At 44.1% G+C, this 22,279-nt stretch overlaps 2 protein-coding genes across 2 annotated transcripts; one reads left to right on the top strand and one right to left on the bottom strand.

Annotated features, from left to right (window-relative positions):
* Window positions 1-453: 453 nt before the first annotated feature.
* On the bottom strand, window positions 454-21,579 carry AQP10 (aquaporin 10). Its single transcript, XM_077463934.1, is given in 8 exon segments — window positions 454-3,012; window positions 5,010-5,227; window positions 5,500-5,618; window positions 5,722-5,859; window positions 8,985-9,111; window positions 21,368-21,484; window positions 21,486-21,518; window positions 21,520-21,579. Coding segments are annotated over 8 exon segments (1,026 nt in total). The 3' UTR covers window positions 454-2,798.
* On the top strand, window positions 13,467-20,814 carry LOC143943385 (uncharacterized). The gene is made up of 4 exons (XM_077465119.1): window positions 13,467-13,724; window positions 16,325-17,146; window positions 20,430-20,495; window positions 20,784-20,814. Exons 1-4 carry the CDS (start codon window positions 13,483-13,485, stop codon window positions 20,812-20,814), a joined length of 1,161 nt encoding a protein of 386 aa, XP_077321245.1. The 5' UTR covers window positions 13,467-13,482.
* Window positions 21,580-22,279: the final 700 nt, after the last annotated feature.

Genomic DNA, 22,279 nt, shown 5'->3' with positions numbered 1-22,279 from the left:
GTACACCCTCTGTGCCCATTATGAGTGGTTCCCACCATCCCTGTGCTGAGTTCCCGGGTCTGTACACCCGTTGTGCCCATTATGAGGGGTTCCCACCATCCCTGTGCTGAGTTCCCAGGTCTGTACACCCGCTGTGCCCATTATGAGGGGTTCCCACCATCCCTGTGCTGAGTTCCCGGGTCTGTACACCCTCTGTGCCCATTATGAGGGGTTCCCACCATCCCTGTGCTGAGTTCCCGGGTCTGTACACCCGCTGTGCCCATTATGAGGGGTTCCCACCATCCCTGTGCTGAGTTCCCGGGTCTGTACACCCGCTGTGCCCATTATGAGGGGTTCCCACCATCCATCACCTCCACCATTATTATTTAATTAGCACTTTACTAAACTTTTCCATAAACATAATAAAACAAAAGCAGAAAAGATAAAGCACACACAGATCTCAGACATTGAATACGGTGAAATTGTTTTTTCTTTTTTTTTATCATTTTAATTACATTCAACAAAGAAAAACAATAAACATTTAAAAAAATCAAATTAAGTCAGAAAGAGGAAATGTAGACAGGGTGGTGCTTTGTTGCCCTCTTGTGGCCATTTCAAGCCACTGCAGATGACGTTCCTCAATTCTTCCCACTGTAAGGAGGATTACAGCAAACCTAAACCTAAGCAGATTCTCAGCTGCTTCTGTCCTGTAGGTACCAAGGTGGGCCATTCTATAAATGAGTACGATGTGGGGTAATGATGTGATCCGCCCCAATATCCTAATAAGGAACACTACGCCACCACCAGCACCCATCCAGACTCCTATCTTTCTCATCGAAGGTGAAGCACATGGAAGGCTAAACCTGAGGCTATTGCTGAGGATGCCACAATCGAATAACCAGGCTGTCTGTGATTTCACCTGAAGCTCTGTGCCGAGTCCTGGGGAGGGGCAATTACAGGAGCAGGGGGTAGAAGAAACAGAATACTGTTGCTATGGTTGCAGGAAGAGGATGTCAGAGACAGCCAGGAATATAGCATTTTTTAAAAGGAAGTCTCCATATTTCTACCCCTACAGGTTCTTTTTAAAGAATATCTGAACCCCAAACTGTGGAGAGATTAGAGAATGTTTTTTTTTTTGCCATCTGTGTCCCCCATTGGGGTGATTTCCTTTTACTTCCTGTCCTGTAGACACAACAGGAAGTGGTTGGAAATCTCTCCAGAGTGAGGGGAAATCCCCTCTTAGTGGTCACCAGAACAGGTGTCCCCACTGAAAGTCTTGCCCCCTATTCCTGTCCTGATGACAACCCAAAGTTTTGAGTTTTTTTTTTCGATAATTGTTGCTTTAGATGGAAGCAAAATCCTTACGTTATGTAACACCCTCTGGTGCGCAACTAGTGTAGGTACATTTATTTTGTTGACTCGTTGATAGTTATGTGAGTCTGTAATTGGGTCGGGTTACTCCAGGTCAGGCTGGAGGACTCCACAGGGGAAGGTCTCTGATAGCTCCCCCCCTGATTCTGGAAGCTTGGCGAAGCTTCTAGAAGTTAGTGGGCGGAGGCCAAGAGGTCCTGATCTGCATACTTGAGGGAATCTGGTCAATCTCCAGGCAGAAGGCCCTGGATCAGCCCTTAAATATTGTGGAGCCTGGCCAACAGGAGAGTCGGGTAGAAGATGGAGTGCTGACGTTTCTGTTGTGGGGCCTGGAAGGGGTCTCTCGGGGATGGGGGGGGGATCTGCCTTGAGGCTGGAGCTGAGGAAAGTAAGGAGAGGAAGGGTGTCTAAATTTTAACAGATGTTCTTGAGTGGCATCCATGTTGACCGAAAAGACAACCAAGCTAAACCGAAGGACACCCTTCCGCCTGCTCTTTACAACCAACAAACTTCCAAAGAATTGGCCACCAACCTGAAGACATCTGGGCCCCAACCTGCCACGTAGGTGAAAAGCCATGGCCCCAATTCACACGTCGCTCCCATGGAAAGGCCATTTGGAGAACACCAGCATCCCAACTACGACCCTTTGGGCCTGGCTAGTTGTTGGAGTCAATGATGGCCAAGGAAAGTAAGGAGAGGAAGCCAAAGAGAGGGATCTCCATTACCTTTGGGTCTTGTGCAGAAGACCACCTGGCTGGCATGGGAGGATCTGGACAGTAGGAGGCCTAAACAGAAGTCTTGCCCAGTGCAGCAGGAATTAAGGGGGTACCTCAAGATTTAGTGGCTCCTGTGGGGGGGTAGCTCTACAGTTCCGAAATGGCTATCTCATGTGTTATGAACAAAACGGGAGTCAACCGTTAATTCAACCTTATTGGGTTCATCAAATCTCGTAACGTGACTGACTAGCATGTGTACACCTTTGAAAGCCTCCTCGAACCCGGCACCCATGCAGCAGGGCAGGACCTAGACTTTAGGAAGTGGACATTTCCATGTCAGAGGGTTTGAGGGTCCCAAAAAAGCATTGACAGGTGTTAGGATACACCACCGAAATGTTCCTCTCCTGCTAGGTGGATGAGATCAAGGCATTGAATGGAACCCAGGTGACATGAACTGTTCCTCAAAGATATGGCCCTCAGCAGGTAATGAAGCCTCAGGAGATGCCCCGGCTTCTCTGGGTACCAGACAACCAGCCGTTACACACAATGCAGCTCTATCCAGAGGTGACCCTTCTGCTGCAGCTCTCAACTGTACAACTAAAAAAGGTTTAATAACTTCAGTTGTGCCGTAAATGCGGACACTTCCATAAGAGGACACAACGGTAGCTGTTAGTCCATGTGCAATGGGAAGGGACCATTGGGCCAAACTAGGACAACGCAATGGATGGCCAGTCAAAGCCGATGACACAAAGAGTTGTCCAAATTGATCGTGAAGACCGGAATCTCCTTCATTTTTTCTGCTGGGGTCTCCACGTTGGTAGCCTCTTCTGCTTTGGTTTCCTGTGCCGGGTGGTGGATCTCCACCAGGATCTGGTAAAGCAAGGTGCCAAAAACTGCACCCACGCATGGTGCTACGATGGGCACCCACCACCAGTTTTTTCCAGCTCTGTAAAGGAGAAATAAAGCTTGGTTATTATTTCAGGGCTGTCCCTGGACTGGTTGATGGTTGATACACCTATGAAGACTCCACCAATGGGTCAGTGACACCATTGTGGAAGAATCATCATGGTGGAGTTATCACCCACTGACATTTTTTTCTTAAGGCCTCGTTTACACTTGTTTCAAAATGTGGCATTGGATACCTTTTATTCAAGAGCTCTGAAAGCCAATCAGAGCTCCTGTCACTAAATATAATGATGACCTTACAGTCCTGGTCACACGTTGTATTTGCTTTGCTTCAAAAATGGGATGAGTGGGGCTGGATAGAGAGGACTGAGCGGCAGAGGATCAGCAGAGCTTGTTGACCGGAGCAGGAGAAACTAGCAATGTCACATGTTGTATACAGCATTGGAGAAATATAGCAGGAGGTGAGGGGGACCAGGGGGACCGGGGGGGCGGGGGGGGGGGGCGATGGACAGATGAGAAAACCAGAGGATCAGCAAAGCCTGGGGTTACCTACTGAGTGGGAGATCAGCAGAGCTGGTGGTTACTACTGAGTGGGGGATCAGCAGAGCTGGGGGTTACTACTAAGCAGGGGATCAGCAGAGCTGGGGGTTACTACTGAGTGGGAGATCAGCAGAGATGGGGGTTTCTACTGAGTGGGGGATCAGCAGAGCTGGGGGTTACTACTGAGCGGGGGATCGGTAGAGCTGGGGGTTACTACTGAGCAGGGGATTGGTAGATGTGGGGGTTACTACTGAGCGGGGGATCAGCATAGCTGGGGATTACTACTGAGTGGGGGATCAGCAGAGCTGGTTGACCGGAGCAGGAGAAACTAGCAATGTCACATTTTGTGCACAGCACTGGAGAAATAAATTGGGAGGTGAGGGGGACTGGGGGGTAGACGGATGAGAAACCTAGAGGATCAGATGAGTGGGGGATCAGCAAAGCTGAGGGTTACTACTAAGCAGGGGATCAGAAGAGCTGGGGGTTACTACTGAGCGGAGGATCAGCAGAAATGGGGGTTACTACTGAGTGGGGGATCAGCAGAGCTGGGGGTTACTACTGAGTGGGAGATCAGCAGAGATGGGGGTTACTACTGAGCTGGGGATCGGTAGAGCTGGGGGTTGCTACTGAGTGGGGGATAAGCAGAGCTGGGGGTTATTACTGAGCGGGGGATCAGCATAGCTGGGGATTACTACTGAGCGGGGGATCAGGAGAGCTGGAGGTTACTACTGAGCGGGGGAACTGAAAAGCTGGGGATACTACTGAGTTGGGCATCAGCAGAGCTGGGAGCACTACTGATCAAAGGATCTGCTAAACGAAGGGTACAAATAGGCTGGTGATCTGCTGAACAAGGGTACCAATGAGTTGGGGATCTGCTGAGTAGGGGTACGACTGAGCTGGGGGTTCTACTGGGGCCTTTAAAACAAATAGAAAACACACAAAGGGCATTTGCTAAGATTCATCAATGCTTAAAAAAAAAGCATCACTGAAGCATCAAAAACACATAAAAAAGCATGTGGAAGCAGTAGGCTCTTTAATGTTTGTTGAAGTTGAAGCAAGTGTAAAGGAGCACCAAGACTGTGAGAAGATAGAGGTCCACTGGAACGAAGGTTCAATGCACAGCAGATCCCAGGTTTTCACGGGAGGACCAGAAGTAGGGGGAGATATCTCCAGTATTATCCAAGGCACTAATAAGGATAAAGGGTCACACCCTGACACACACCACCAAAAATTAAGGTAAATCCCTTAATGAACCCATTTACTGTTTTGGATCGAGCAGGTAAGGGTTAGAACCTCCATGATGGATAATTTATGAGCGTTCTGCCCAACGAGGACCAAAAAAAGTTGCCGGAAGTTCTAACCATTCTCCGGCGCCTCCAAATTTTAACAGATCTTCTTGAGCGGCATCCATGACGACCGAAAAAAGACAGTCAAGCTAAACTGAAGGACACCCTCCCGCCCGCTCTTTACAACCAACAAACTGAATTGGCCACCAACCTGAAGACATCTGAGCCCCATCCCGCCACGTAGGTGAAGAGCCGTGGCCCCAGGTCTCGACTCGGGTTAATCGGATAACCACAATTCGCTCCCATGGAAAGGCCAATGGAGAACACCAGCATCCCAACTACGACTGGCTCCAGACCCTTCGGGACCGGCTTGTTCTTGGAGTCAATGATGGCCAAGATGCCGACCATCAACATCGCTGTCCCCATCACCTGTATAAAAAATAGTTTGTGAGAAATCAGAAACCTTTAACCAAAATAAAAATGTCTTAAGACGTACTGTATTATTTGCATTTCAATTTTAAAGTGGTCACCTAAACGGGAGGTGAGGGGAAAATTTTCGGTTTTGGTTATAACCAAAAGACATATTTGAGAGTTTGACAGATGACAGGTCCACCTTAAAACTTATCTATCAGCTCATAAAGAGAAGAGTCAGAAAGAGAACCAGGTGACCATCGGTGGATGAAATTGCGCTATGGTGTCACCTGGTCGAGAAAACCGTTGGCGATGCTCAGGTAGGAGGCGGGGTATGAGGAAAATATGGAGGCCGTCTCTCGCGGTCCGTACACGGTCAGGTTGCCACCGGTGTAACTCTGGATGGCATCTTGAAGAAAGCAAAAATAAAAACCAGGAACAATAAAGAGGTCCTGTTCTCCAATAGCACAAGAGACGACACGGAAGGGAGGGAAGGTGGGACTTTGTCTTACCGTAGTACAGTGCGAAGGCAGCTGCCGCTCCAGCGAAAGACCCCACCACCTGGATGATGACATAGATGGGCAGTTTCCACCAGGGGAACCGACCCAGGACGCACAGGCTGAGCGAATACGCCGGATTTAGATGTCCACCTGTGGGAGAGAGAGAAGGGGGGGCCCAAGTGAGATCACCAGATATAAAGATTAGCTGGACATTTTTGAGAAATTTAGAACAATTTGACAAAATTTTGACATTCACAATTTTAATACAAAGGAGGGCTTTGGTGGTTGCACTGGGCTTTCAATGGGTCATGGGGGGTTATGAAAGCTAATTTCAACTATACTGGACCTTATGTTGACCTAAAATGATCCCCAACACTACATCTATTGCTAAACCTAAATTTTACCCTAATAGTAACCCAACCATTAAAGTTAACCCTAATGCTCATCCTAAAGCCAACCCTAATATTAACTCAACCATCAACTATAACCCAAATACTAACCCTAACAGTAGCCCAACCATTAACACTAACCCTAATGCTCATCCTAAAGCCAACCCTAATATTAACTCAACCGTCAACGGTAACCCAAATACTTACCCTAACAGTAACCCAACCATTAACACTAACCCTAATGCTCATCCTAAAGCCAACCCTAATATTAACCCAACCATCAATGATAACCCAAATACTAACCCTAACAGTAACCCAACCATTAACACTAACCCTAATGCTCATCCTAAAGCCAACCCTAATATTAACTCAACCATCAACGGTAATCCAAATACTAACCTTAACAGTAGCTCAACCATTAACACTAACCCTAATGCTCATCCTAAAGCCAACCCTAATATTAACTCAACCATCAACGGTAATCCAAATACAAACCTTAACAGTAGCTCAACCATTAACACTAACCCTAATGCTCATCCTAAAGCCAACCCTAATATTAACCCAACCGTCAACGGTAACCCAAATACTAACCCTAACAGTAACCCAACCATTAACACTAACCCTAATGCTCATCCTAAAGCCAACCCTAATATTAACTCAACCGTCAACGGTAACCCAAATACTAACCCTAACAGTAACCCAACCATTAATACTAACCCTAATGCTCATCCTTAAGCCAACCCTAATATTAACTCAACCGTCAACGGTAACCCATATACTAACCCTAACAGTAACCCAACCAATAACACTAACACTAATGCTCATCCTAAAGCCAACCCTAATATTAACCCAACCATCAACGGTAACCCAAATACTAACCCTAACAGTAACCCAACCATTAACACTAACCCTAATGCTCATCCTTAAGCCAACCCTAATATTAACTCAACCATCAACCGTAACCCAAATACTAACCCTAACAGTAGCTCAACCATTAACACTAACCCTAATGCTCATCCTAAAGCCAACCCTAATATTAACCCAACCGTCAACGGTAACCCAAATACTTACCTTAACAGTAACCCAACCTTTAACACTAACCCTAATGCTCAACCCAAAGCCAACCCTAATATTAACTCAACCGTCAACGGTAACCCAAATACTAACCCTAACATTAACCCAACCATTAACACTAACCCTAATGCTCATCCTTAAGCCAACCCTAATATTAACTCAACCATCAACCGTAACCCAAATACTAACCCTAACAGTAGCTCAACCATTAACACTAACCCTAATGCTCATCCTAAAGCCAACCCTAATATTAACCCAACCGTCAACGGTAACCCAAATACTTACCTTAACAGTAACCCAACCTTTAACACTAACCCTAATGCTCAACCCAAAGCCAACCCTAATATTAACTCAACCGTCAACGGTAACCCAAATACTAACCCTAACATTAACCCAACCATTAACACTAACCCTAATGCTCAACCCAAAGCCAACCCTGATATTAACCCAACCATCAACGGTAACCCAAATACTAACCCTAACAGTAGCTCAACCATTAACACTAACCCAAATGCTCAACCCAAAGCCAACCTTAATATTAACCCAACAGTCAACGGTAACCCAAATACTAACCCTAACAGTAGCTCAACCATTAACACTAACCCTAATGCTCAACCCAAAGCCAACCCTAATATTAACTCAACCGTCAACGGTAACCCAAATACTAACCCTAACAGTAACCCAACCATTAACACTAACCCTAATGCTCATCCTAAAGCCAACCCTAATATTAACCTAACCATCAACGATAACCCAAATACTAACCCTAACAGTAACCCAACCATTAACACTAACCCTAATGCTCATCCTAAAACCAACCCTAATATTAACTCAACCATCAACGGTAACCCAAATACTAACCCTAACAGTAACCCAACCATTAACACTAACCCTAATGCTCAACCCAAAGCCAACCCTAATATTAACTCAACCGTCAATGGTAACCCAAACACTAACCCTAACAGTAGCTCAACCATTAACACTAACCCTAATGCTCATCCTAAAGCCAACCTTAATATTAACTCAACCGTCAACGGTAACCCAAATACTAACCCTAACATTAACCCAACCATTAACACTAACCCTAATGCTCATCTTAAAGCCAACCCTAATATTAACCCAACCATCAACGATAACCCAAATACTAACCCTAACAGTAGCTCAACCATTAACACTAACTCAAATGCTCATCCTAAAGCCAACCTTAATATTAAAGGGGTTGTAAAGGTTTGTTTTTTATTTTCTACATAGGTTCCTCTAAGCTAGTGCATTGTTGGTTCACTTACCTTTTCCTTCGATTTCCCTTCTAAATGTTTTTTTTTCTTTGTCTGAATATCTCACTTCCTGTTTCTCCTCAGTAAACTTCTCACCATCATCTGAGCTGGTGGTTAGTCAGCCAGAACAGCTTACTGAACAGCTTACTGAGGAGGAACAGGAAGTGAGAAATTCAGACAAAGAAAAAAAACATTTATAAGGGAAATGGAAGGAAAAGGTAAGTGAACCAACAATGCACTAGCTTAGAGGAACCTATTTAGAAAATAAAAAACGAACCTTTACAACCCCTTTAACTCAACCGTCAACGGTAACCCAAATACTAACCCTAACAGTAACCCAACTATTAACACTAACCCTAATGCTCATCCTAAAGCCAACCCTAATATTAACTCAACCGTCAACGGAGATAAAATTCAAAATTTCTGCAACGGCACCTGGCAGCCAGATGGGGAAGGATTAGTAAACAGTTCAGGGCATTTGATTGGTTTAAGAAATGTATGCTAAACGACATATACAGTAATGTGGAAATGAACGTACCGGACACACCCCCCGACACGTAAATCGCGATGACGACAGCGATGGCTCCAGCCAGGTACATGCAGAAGAAGTTCCCTTTGGTGTTCTGGCTGGTGACTCCCTGCGCCGTGGCCGCAACGGTGATCAGCTTCAAAGGAAAAAAAATGGCGGATGCTTTAGTTGGATCGTGTACATATGGCATTATATATACATTGTAATACATTGTTTGTCATTGTTTCATCTCAAGACTTCTTCAGGAGGGATCAATCCATTATACTGCAGGCAGTCTGAAATCCTAGTGGACGGGCCCTAGTTTTCCTCATGGGTGTGGCAAAGAAAGAAGAGTGCGGAGAGGATAAACAAAAACCTGCCCCAGATCTGGTGACCTTCGCTGCGCACAAGGGGCGTTGGCAGCTTAAAGCTCGCTCACGGCGTTGGGAAATTGCGGATGCTTTGGATCGTTTATATATGGCACTATATATATTGTAATAAATTGTTTGTTTTAGTTTTCCTCTCAAGACTTCTTCAGGAGGGATCAATCCATTACACTGTGGGAGCGGCCAGTCTTGAAATCCTAGCGGGTGGGCTCTAGCTTTCCTCATGGGTGTGGCATGGAAAGAAGAGTGTGGAGAAGGTAAAACAAAAACCCACCCCAGATCTGGTGACCTTCGCTGAGCATAAGGGGTGTTGGCAGCCTCTAGCTCGCTCACGGCGTTAGGCAATCGTTCTGGGGTTTAAGGTCACCTGAGTTTCTCAAAAATTGACAGGATCGTGTACATATGGCTCAAGACTTCTTCAGGAGGGATCAATCCGTCATACTGTGGGAGTCTTGAAATCCTAGTGGGCGGGCTCTAGCTTTCCTCATGGGTGTGGCAAGGAAAGAAGAGTGCGGAAAGGGTAAAACAAAAACCCACCCCAGATCTGGTGACCTTCGCTGCGCATAAGGGGTGTTGGCAGCCTCTAGCTCGCTCACGGCGTTAGGCAATCGTTCTGGGGTTTAAGGTCACCTGAGTTTCTCAAAAATTGACAGGATCGTGTACATATGGCTCAAGACTTCTTCAGGAGGGATCAATCCGTCATACTGTGGGAGTCTTGAAATCCTAGTGGGCGGGCTCTAGCTTTCCTCATGGGTGTGGCAAGGAAAGAAGAGTGCGGAAAGGGTAAAACAAAAACCCACCCCAAATCTGGTGACCTTTCGCTGTGCACAAGGGACGTTGGTGGCCTCTAGCTCGCTCTCGGCGTTGGTCAATCGTTGTGGGCTTCAAGGTCACCTGAGCTTCTCATAAACTGTCAGGATTGTGTACATATGGCTCAAGACTTCTTCAGGAGGGATAAATCCGTTATACTGTGGGAGCGGCCAGTCTTAAAATCCTAGCTCTAGCTTTCCTCATGGGTGTGGCATGGAAAGAAGAGTGTGGAGAAGGTAAAACAAAAAAACCCACCCCAGATCTGGTGACCTTCGCTGCGCACAAGGGGCGTTGGCGGCCTCTAGCTCGCTCACGGCGTTAGGCAATCGTTCTGGGCTTCTAAGGTCACCATACTGACAATTGCGCCATTTTCCTAAAAAAACAGGATTTGAAAGCACGAGACGGGGAACTTTCACATCACGCCCATCGCGGACTGAGGAACATTTATTTTTGGATATGGACCAGATTTCGAAATCAAACGTCCATGGCTCTTTACAAGAAAAGCAAATGTGGATATGAAAGAAAAAAAAACAAACATTTGATTGTAAAAAAAAAAAAATAAGCTAAAGGATGAGAGATTTTTGGGGGGGGGGGGGGGTATTACATTTTTTTTCATTGTTTCCAAAAAAAAAAATATTTTTTTCCAGTGGAAATTGATAAAATTTGGGAGATTTTGGCAAAGTTCACTATTTTTGGCGGAATGCATTGGCGTCCAAGGGGACGGTGAAATGAAGAACGTTTTTTTTTTTTTAATGGTTTTGAGAGCGCAATGGGCTATAAATGGCTCCTGAGGGTTCCAGAAGCTCCTTCTACCCAGCCATCCCACCCGCCTGACGAAGGGGCCCTGCGTGGCTCCGAAACGTTGCTCTATGTGTACCTTGTGACCAGGTTAATAAAGCGTCGGATTCTTCTGAGGATCCCTTGGTGTGCCAATGAAATTTCTCCATTCTACCCATCCTTGGTCCCTTTATTTTTATTAAATATTAAATACATAAAAAATGTAAGATAACAGCACTAAAATAAATAAAGAAAATACAAAAAAAAAATCTATTTTACCCATCCTGTGCCCCTTTATTTTATTTATTTATTTGTAAATCAATAAAAATATTAAAATAACAGCACTAAAATAAATACAAAAAAATCCCATTCTACCCATTCTAGGCCCCTTTATTTTATTGTTTTTTTTTTCTTTCACAAAACAAGAATAAAAAAAATATTAAAAATGGAAAATAATAGCACTAAAATAAATACAAAAAAAGCTATTTTTCCCACCCTGGGCCCCTTTATTTTATTTTTTTTATTTTCACAAAACAAAAAGAAGAAATAATAAAAATATAAAATAACAGCACTAAAATACAAAAAATATCAATACCATTCTACCCATCCTGGGCCCCTTTATTTTATTGTTTGTTTTTTCTTTTACAAAAAAAGAAGAAAAAATAATCAAAATGGAAAACAACAGCATCAAAATAAATACATAAAATACAAAAAAAATGCCATTCTACCCAACTTGGGCCCCTTTATTTTATTGTTTTTTATTTTCACAAAACAAGAAGAAAAAAATAATAAAAATATAAAATAACAGCACTAAAATACAAAAAAATCAATACCATTCTACCCATCCTGGGCCCCTTTATTTTATTGTTTTTTTTTACAAAATAAGAAGAAAAAAGAATCAAAATGGAAAACAACAGCACCAAAATAAATACAAAAAATACAAAACAATGCCATTCTACCCAACTTGGGCCCCTTTATTTTATTGTTTTTATTTTTCACAAAAAAAGAAGAAAAAATAATAAAAATGGAAAATAACAGCACTAAAATAAATTCAAAAAAAGCAATTTTTCCCACCCTGGGCCCCTTTATTTTATTTTTTTATTTTCACAAAACAAGAAGAAGAAATAATAAAAATATAAAATAACAGCACTAAAATACAAAAAAAATCAATACCATTCTACCCATCCTGGGCCCCTTTATTGTATTGTTTGTTTTTTTTTCTTTCACAAAACAAGAAGAAAAAATAATAAAGATGTAAAATAACAGCACTAAAATGAATACAAAAAACAAACAAAAACAATGCTATTCTACCCATCCTTGGCCCCTTTATTTATTTTTTCACAAAACAAAAAGAAAAAATAATCAAAATGGAAAATAACAGTGTTAAAATGAATACAAAAATTACAAAAAAAAACAAAACAATGCAATTCTACCTATCCTGGGCCCCTTTATTTTATTGTTTCCCCCCCCCCCCCATAAAACAAGAAGAAAAAATAATAAAAATATAAAATAACAGCACTAAAATAAATACAAAAACAAAAACAACGCCATTCTACCCATCCTAGGCCCATTTATTTTGTTGTTTTTTTTTTTACTTCATAAAAACTAGAAGAAAAAATAATAAAAATGTAAAATAACAGCACTAAAATAAAAATAAAAAAATCAATACCATTCTACCCATCCTGGGCCCCTTTATTTTATTGTTTGTTTTTTTTTTCTTTCACAAAACAAGAAGAAAAAAGAATCAAAATGGAAAATAACAGCACTAAAATAAATACAAAAAAAAAACACAATGTACAGAGAATTGTACAATCCACCATCCTGACCAGATGATCCTCGAAAACATTTCCAGCCTCGGATTCTCCGATCTCGGTCTCTCTGCCAGGATGGGTTAATAATCTTGGCAGAGGTGGCTTGGCGAGGAGTGCGGGTATTACGGGTCGTACTCTGCCCTCTACTGATACATTCCATAATCAGGAATTTTTATGGGGATGAAGTAGCTGAAAAGTGATAAATCATTTCTGATAACAACCAGTAAACAGCTGTGATTACTGATGGGCAGGATGGTGGCACATAGTCAGCTGATGGCAGGCTTCCCGGCAGCCGCACGGACATGCTGCCACTCACAATGACCAGCCACCACCGAGCCAGAGAGAGAGATGAGACACCGACACCCCGTGTGATGGGGGAGAAATATACTGATCGATGGGGTATGAAGAGACAACTGCAGGGGCACAGAAGGGCAAATCACAGGTATTCCTCAACATTATCCTAATCCTAACACCAACCCTAACACCAACCCCAATGCTAACCCTAACCCTAATCATAATGATAACCCTAACACCATCCCTAACGCTAACCCTAAACCTTACCTAATACTAACCCTAACACCAACCCTAACGCTAACCCTAGCTCTAATCATAATGATAACCCTAATACCAACCCTAACAACAACCCCAATGCTAACCCTAACACCAACCTTAACACCAAACCTAACACCAACCCTAACACCAAACCTAACACCAACCCCAATGCTAACTCTAACAGCAACCCCAATGCTAACCTTAACTCTAATCATAATGCTAACCCTAAACCTTACCCTAATGCTAATCCTAACACCAACCCTAATGCTAACCCTAACACCAACCCTAATGCTAACTCTAAACCTTACCCTAATGCTAACCCTAACACCAACGCTAATGCTAACCCTAACTCTAATCATAATGATAACCCTAACACCAACCCTAACGCTAACCCTAAACCTTACCCTAATACTAACCTTAACACCAACCCTAATGCTAACCCTAACACCAACCCTAACACTAACCCTAGCTCTAATCATAATGATAACCCTAATATCAACCCTAACACCAACCCTAATGCTAACCCTAACACCAACCCTAACACCAAACCTAACACCAACCCTAACACCAAACCTAACACCAACCCCAATGCTAACCCTAACAGCAACCCAAATGCTAAGCCTAACTCTAATCATCATGCTAACCCTAAACCTTACCCTAATGCAAACCTTAACACCAACCCTAATGCTAACCCTAAACCTTACCCTAATGCTAACCCTAACACCAACCCTAATGCTAACCCTAACACCAACCCAAATGCTAACCTTAACACCAACCCTAATGATAACCCTAACACCAACCCTAATGCTAACCCTAATCATTACCCTAATGCTAACCCTAATACCAACCCTAATGCTAACCTTAACACCAACCCTAATGCTAACCCTAAACCTTACCCTAATGCTAACCCTAACACCAACGCTAATGCTAACCCTAAACCTTACCCTAATGCTAACCCTAACACCAATCTTAATGCTAACCCTAAACCTTACCCTAACACCAACCCTAATGCTAACCCTAAACCTTACCCTAATGCTAACCCTAACACCAACCCTAATGCTAACCTTAACACCAACCCTAATGCTAACCCTAAACATTACCCTAATGCTAACCCTAACACCAACCCTAATGCTAACCCTAAACCTTACCCTAATGCTAAGCCTAAACCTTACCCTAATGCTAACCCTAACACCAACCCTAATGCTAACCTTAACACCAACCCTAATGCTAACCCTAAACATTACCCTAATGCTAACCCTAACACCAACCCTAATGCTAACCCTAAACCTTACCCTAATGCTAACCCTAACACCAATCTTAATGCTAACCCTAAACCTTACCCTAACACCAACCCTAATGCTAACCCTAAACCTTACCCTAATGCTAACCCTAACTCTATCCATATTACTCCCTAACTCTAACCTTAACACTAACCTTAACTCCAATGCTATCCCTAACACCAACCCAGATACTAGCCCTAACTCTATCCCTATCAATACTCTTATGCTAAATCTAACTCTAACCCTAACTCTAATCCTAGCACTAGCCCCCCCCAACTCTAATGCTAATCCTAACTCTAACCCCAATGCCAAGTCTAACTCTAATGCTATCCCCAACACCAACCCCAATGTTAACCCTAACCCTAATCATAATGCTAGCCCTAAATCTAACCCTAGTACTTCTTACCTAAATGTTAACTCGCTAACTTAATACTAGTCCTAACTCTAACTCTAACCCTAACTCCTAACTCTAACCCTTATACCCTAACTTTAACACTAATGCTTGCCTTAACCCTAATGCCAAGCCTAACTCTAACACTATCCCTAACACTAACCCTAATTCTAACCCAAAATATATCCCTATCACTAGACCTAACTCTAACCCTACCTCTAACCTTAATGCCAAGCCTAGCTCTAACGCTATCCCTAATTCTAACCCCAATACTAACTCTAACCAAAACACAAGCCCTAAATCTAACCCTAACTCCAACCCTTATGCTAAACATAACTCTAACCCTAATGCCAAGCCTCACTCTAACCCTACCTCTAACTTTAATGCCAAGCCTCACTCTAACCCTACCTCTAACCTTAATGCCAGGCCTCACTCTAACCCTACCTCTAACCTTAATGCCAAGCCTAACTCTAACCCTACCTCTAACCTTAATGCCAAGCCTCACTCTAACCCTACCTCTAACCTTAATGCCAAGCCTAACTCTAACCCTACCTCTAACCTTAATGCCAAGCCTCACTCTAACCCTACCTCTAACCTTAATGCCAAGCCTAACTCTAACCCTACCTCTAACCCTAATGCCAAGCCTCACTCTAACCCTACCTCTAACCTTAATGCCAAGCCTCACTCTAACCCTACCTCTAACCCTAATGCCAAGCCTCACTCTAACCCTACCTCTAACCTTAATGCCAAGCCTCAATCTAACCCTACCTCTAACCCTAATGCCAAGCCTCACTCTAACCCTACCTCTAACTTTAATGCCAAGCTTCACTCTAACCCTACCTCTAACCTTAATGCCAAGCCTAACTCTAACCCTACCTCTAACCTTAATGCCAAGCCTCACTCTAACCCTACCTCTAACCCTAATGCCAAGCCTCAATCTAATCCTACCTCTAACCCTAATGCTAAGCCTAACTCTAACCCTACCTCTAACTCTGATGCCAAGCCTCACTCTAACCCTACCTCTAACCCTAATGCCAAGCCTCACTCTAACCCTACCTCTAACCTTAATGCCAAGCCTCACTCTAACCCTACCTCTAACCTTAATGCCAAGCCTCACTCTAACCCTACCTCTAACCTTAATGCCAAGCCTTACTCTAACCCTACCTCTAACCTTAATGCCAAGCCTAACTCTAACCCTACCTCTAACCTTAATGCCAAGCCTAACTCTAACCCTACCTCTAACCTTAATGCCAAGCCTAACTCTAACCCTACCTCTAACCTTAATGCCAAGCCTCATTCTAACCCTACCTCTAACCCTAATGCCAAGCCTAACTCTAACCCTACCTCTAACCCTGATGCCAAGCCTCACTCTAACCCTACCTCTAACCCTAATGCCAAGCCTCACTCTAACCCTACCTCTAACCATAATGCCAAGCCTAACTCTAACCCTACCTCTAACCCTGATGCCAAGCCTCACTCTAACCCTACCTCTAACCCTAATGCCAAGCCTCACTCTAACCCTACCTCTAACCTTAATGCCAAGCCTAACTCTAACCCTACCTCTAACCCTAATGCCAAGCCTCACTCTAACCCTACCTCTAACCATAATGCCAAGCCTAACTCTAACCCTACCTCTAACCCTAATGCCAAGCCTCACTCTAACCCTACCTCTAACCATAATGCCAAGCCTAACTCTAACCCTACCTCTAACCCTGATGCCAAGCTTCACTCTAACCCTACCTCTAACCTTAATGCCAAGCCTAACTCTAACCCTACCTCTAACCCTAATGCCAAGCCTCACTCTAACCCTACCTCTAACCATAATGCCAAGCCTAACTCTAACCCTACCTCTAACCCTGATGCCAAGCCTCACTCTAACCCTACCTCTAACCCTAATGCCAAGCCTCACTCTAACCCTACCTCTAACCTTAATGCCAAGCCTCACTCTAACCCTACCTCTAACCTTAATGCCAAGCCTCACTCTAACCCTACCTCTAACCCTAATGCCGAGCCTCACTCTAACCCTACCTCTAACCTTAATGCCAAGCCTCACTCTAACCCTACCTCTAACCCTAATGCCAAGCCTCACTCTAACCCTACCTCTAACCTTAATGCCAAGCCTCACTCTAACCCTACCTCTAACCCTGATGCCAAGCCTCACTCTAACCCTAACTCTAACCCTAATGCCAAGCCTAACTCTAACCCTACCTCTAACCCTGATGCCAAGCCTCACTCTAACCCTACCTCTAACCTTAATGCCAAGCCTCACTCTAACCCTACCTCTAACCCTAATGCCAAGCCTAACTCTAACCCTACCTCTAACCCTGATGCCAAGCCTCACTCTAACCCTACCTCTAACCTTAATGCCAAGCCTCACTCTAACCCTACCTCTAACCTTAATACCAAGCCTCACTCTAACCCTACCTCTAACCCTAATGCCAAGCCTAACTCTAACCCTACCTCTAACCCTGATGCCAAGCCTCACTCTAACCCTACCTCTAACCTTAATGCCAAGCCTCACTCTAACCCTACCTCTAACCCTGATGCCAAGCCTCACTCTAACCCTACCTCTAACCTTAATGCCAAGCCTCACTCTAACCCTACCTCTAACCCTAATGCCAAGCCTAACTCTAACCCTACCTCTAACCCTGATGCCAAGCCTCACTCTAACCCTACCTCTAACCTTAATGCCAAGCCTCACTCTAACCCTACCTCTAACCCTGATGCCAAGCCTCACTCTAACCCTACCTCTAACCTTAATGCCAAGCCTCACTCTAACCCTACCTCTAACCCTAATGCCAAGCCTAACTCTAACCCTACCTCTAACCCTAATGCCAAGCCTAACTCTAACCCTACCTCTAACCCTGATGCCAAGCCTCACTCTAACCCTACCCCTAACCCTAATGCCAAGCCTCACTCTAACCCTACCTCTAACCCTAATGCCAAGCCTCACTCTAACCCTACCTCTAACCTTAATGCCAAGCCTCACTCTAACCCTACCTCTAACCCTAATGCCAAGCCTCACTCTAACCCTACCTCTAACCTTAATGCCAAGCCTCACTCTAACCCTACCTCTAACCCTGATGCCAAGCCTCACTCTAACCCTACCTCTAACCTTAATGCCAAGCCTCACTCTAACCCTACCTCTAACCCTGATGCCAAGCCTCACTCTAACCCTACCTCTAACCCTAATGCCAAGCCTAACTCTAACCCTACCTCTAACCCTGATGCCAAGCCTCACTCTAACCCTACCTCTAACCTTAATGCCAAGCCTAACTCTAACCCTACCTCTAACCCTGATGCCAAGCCTCACTCTAACCCTACCTCTAACCCTAATGCCAAGCCTTTACTCTAACCCTACCTCTAACCCTAATGCCAAGCCTAACTCTAACCCTACCTCTAACCCTGATGCCAAGCCTCACTCTAACCCTACCTCTAACCTTAATGCCAAGCCTCACTCTAACCCTACCTCTAACCCTAATGCCAAGCCTAACTCTAACCCTACCTCTAACCCTGATGCCAAGCCTCACTCTAACCCTACCTCTAACCTTAATGCCAAGCCTCACTCTAACCCTACCTCTAACCTTAATACCAAGCCTCACTCTAACCCTACCTCTAACCCTAATGCCAAGCCTAACTCTAACCCTACCTCTAACCCTGATGCCAAGCCTCACTCTAACCCTACCTCTAACCTTAATGCCAAGCCTCACTCTAACCCTACCTCTAACCCTAATGCCAAGCCTAACTCTAACCCTACCTCTAACCCTGATGCCAAGCCTCACTCTAACCCTACCTCTAACCCTAATGCCAAGCCTCACTCTAACCCTACCTCTAACCTTAATGCCAAGCCTCACTCTAACCCTACCTCTAACCTTAATGCCAAGCCTCACTCTAACCCTACCTCTAACCCTAATGCCGAGCCTCACTATAACCCTACCTCTAACCTTAATGCCAAGCCTCACTCTAACCCTACCTCTAACCCTAATGCCAAGCCTCACTCTAACCCTACCTCTAACCTTAATGCCAAGCCTCACTCTAACCCTACCTCTAACCCTGATGCCAAGCCTCACTCTAACCCTACCTCTAACCTTAATGCCAAGCCTCACTCTAACCCTACCTCTAACCCTAATGCCAAGCCTAACTCTAACCCTACCTCTAACCCTGATGCCAAGCCTCACTCTAACCCTACCTCTAACCTTAATGCCAAGCCTCACTCTAACCCTACCTCTAACCCTGATGCCAAGCCTCACTCTAACCCTACCTCTAACCTTAATGCCAAGCCTCACTCTAACCCTACCTCTAACCCTAATGCCAAGCCTAACTCTAACCCTACCTCTAACCCTGATGCCAAGCCTCACTCTAACCCTACCTCTAACCTTAATACCAAGCCTCACTCTAACCCTACCTCTAACCCTAATGCCAAGCCTAACTCTAACCCTACCTCTAACCCTAATGCCAAGCCTCACTCTAACCCTACCTCTAACCTTAATGCCAAGCCTCACTCTAACCCTACCTCTAACCTTAATGCCAAGCCTCACTCTAACCCTACCTCTAACCTTAATGCCAAGCCTCACTCTAACCCTAATGCCAAGCCTCACTCTAACCCTACCTCTAACCCTAATGCCAAGCCTCACTCTAATCCTACCTCTAACCTTAATGCCAAGCCTAACTCTAATCCTACCTCTAAACCTAATGCCAAGCCTAACTCTAACCCTACCTCTAACCTTAATGCCAAGGCTCACTCTAACCCTACCTCTAACCCTGATGCCAAGCCTCACTCTAACCCTACCTCTAACCTTAATGCCAAGCCTCACTCTAACCCTACCTCTAACCCTAATGCCAAGCCTAACTCTAACCCTACCTCTAACCCTGATGCCAAGCCTCACTCTAACCCTACCTCTAACCCTAATGCCAAGCCTCACTCTAACCCTACCTCTAACCTTAATGCCAAGCCTCACTCTAACCCTACCTCTAACCCTAATGCCAAGCCTCACTCTAACCCTACCTCTAACCTTAATGCCAAGCCTCACTCTAACCCTACCTCTAACCTTAATGCCAAGCCTCACTCTAACCCTACCTCTAACCTTAATGCCAAGCCTCACTCTAACCCTAATGCCAAGCCTCACTCTAACCCTACCTCTAACCCTAATGCCAAGCCTCACTCTAATCCTACCTCTAACCTTAATGCCAAGCCTAACTCTAATCCTACCTCTAACCCTAATGCCAAGCCTAACTCTAACCCTACCTCTAACCCTGATGCCAAGCCTCACTCTAACCCTACCTCTAGCCCTAATGCCAAGTCTCACTCTAACCCTACCTCTAACCCTAATGCCAAGCCTAACTCTAACCCTACCTCTAACCCTAATGCCAAGCCTCACTCTAACCCTACCTCTAACCCTAATGCCAAGCCTAACTCTAACCCTACCTCTAACCCTAATGCCAAGCCTCACTCTAACCCTAATGCCAAGCCTCACTCTAACCCTACCTCTAACCCTGATGCTAAGCCTCACTCTAACCCTACCTCTAACCTTAATGCCAAGCCTCACTCTAACCCTACCTCTAACCCTAATGCCAAGCCTCACTCTAACCCTACCTCTAACCTTAATGCCAAGCCTCACTCTAACCCTACCTCTAACCCTAATGCCAAGCCTCACTCTAACCCTACCTCTAACCCTAATGCTAAGTCTCACTCTAACCCTACCTCTAACCTTAATGCCAAGCCTAACTCTGACACTACCCTCAATACTAACTCTAACCAAAATACAAGCCCTAACTCCAACTCATATTCTAAACATAACAGCTCTGTTCTACCATGGCTGTAGATCTGTGGTCCTCACAGTTTTTCACCGGTAGGGATGAAGGTTGGTGTTCGCCATTACCGAGGCTTGAAGGTTCGAGATGCGCGGTCCCGGCCAATTTGTGTGTAGATCCGCCACCAGAGAATTTTCCGGTGCCAGTGGCCAGCCTTCCTCTGCTTTTTTTTTGGCAATAGTTGGCCTCCTTCCCCGTAGACTTCACTGGGATTGGCCTCCAAGTTCGGTTTTGCCGAATTTGGAACAAGATTTGCCGAACCTTTTGTGAACAGAACCCCCGGGGCAGATATTTGGTCACCTTAACAGGTGTCCCCCTCTGTTCTCGGGTTATGGTGACAACTCTAACATTTATTTGGATTTGGTCACCATTTATGGCCCCAGTGATAATGGTCACCAGGACAAAAAGGCCACCAGGATAAAAAAAAAGACAATGTATCTCACAAAAATAACAGGGGTGCTAACCCTTCAACACTATAAAAAAAAGGTTTGGCTTTTCATATACTTTAACCCCCCCCCCCCCGCCCCACCCAACGCAATTCCACCATTATCCATATCATGCCAATATTTTTGAAATTTTTTTGGGAATTACTCACGAGCAACACAAAGACTCCAAGAAATTCGGCGAGGCATTCCCGGGCGAGGGTGTTCCTGAGTCTCAACCGGTTCTGCAGCCTCTCCCGTGCAGGCCGGCATGCCATGTCACACCAGGTTACCAGCAGAGGACGAGAGGGTGAAGAGGAGGGGGCGATGTCTTCTTATACGGAGCCCTATCACAAGGAGATAAGAGGGTCACCCAACCGCGCATCGCCAACTTATCTGCTCCATTATACCACCTACCTGTCCAAAGATCTGCAGTCACAGCAGGTCAGGGAATACAACCCCCATAATCAGCATTTCGGTGAATTTTATTTTATTTTTTTTTACATTTCTCCAGTTGGAATAAATCTTTTTATTATTTATTTTTATTTATTTTTATTTGCATAATTAATTTTTTTTCGGTGTAAATTGTGAATTGTAGGGGCTCCTCTCATACCTAAAATTGTTTACAAAATTTTTCAATGTAAAGATCTAAGAGGTTTGAAATTTTTTTTTTTTTTAGAATTCTTTTCTTAGATTACTTTATTTATTTTTTTGTTGTTTTTACATTTCTTTTTCATACCTCAGGGTGTATAACCCCAGAAACAGATTTTCGGTGAATGTTTTTCTTTTTTTATTTTTTTCAATTTTTCAAGAACAAACTTTTTATTTATCTTTTTTTTTATTTTGTATAATTGTAAAATTACATTTTTTTCTTTTCATTAAAAAATGTGAATTGTTGGAGCTCCTCTCATACCTAAAATCGTTAACAAAATTTTGCAATGTAAAGATCTGAGAGGTTTGAAATTTGTTTTTGTTTTTCTAGAATTTTTTTCTTAGATTACTTTGTTTATATAACCCCATAAACAGCTTTGTGGTGATTGTTTTTATTTTATTTTTTACATTTTTCAAGTAAGAATAAACTTTTT

The sequence above is a fragment of the Lithobates pipiens genome, unplaced genomic scaffold (assembly GCF_037356315.1).
Source record: "Lithobates pipiens isolate NorthernLeopardFrog02 unplaced genomic scaffold, aLitPip1_a1.2 Scaffold_30, whole genome shotgun sequence".
NCBI classification, from domain to species: domain Eukaryota; kingdom Metazoa; phylum Chordata; class Amphibia; order Anura; family Ranidae; genus Lithobates; species Lithobates pipiens.
This window is presented reverse-complemented; position numbering and strand designations above follow the sequence as displayed.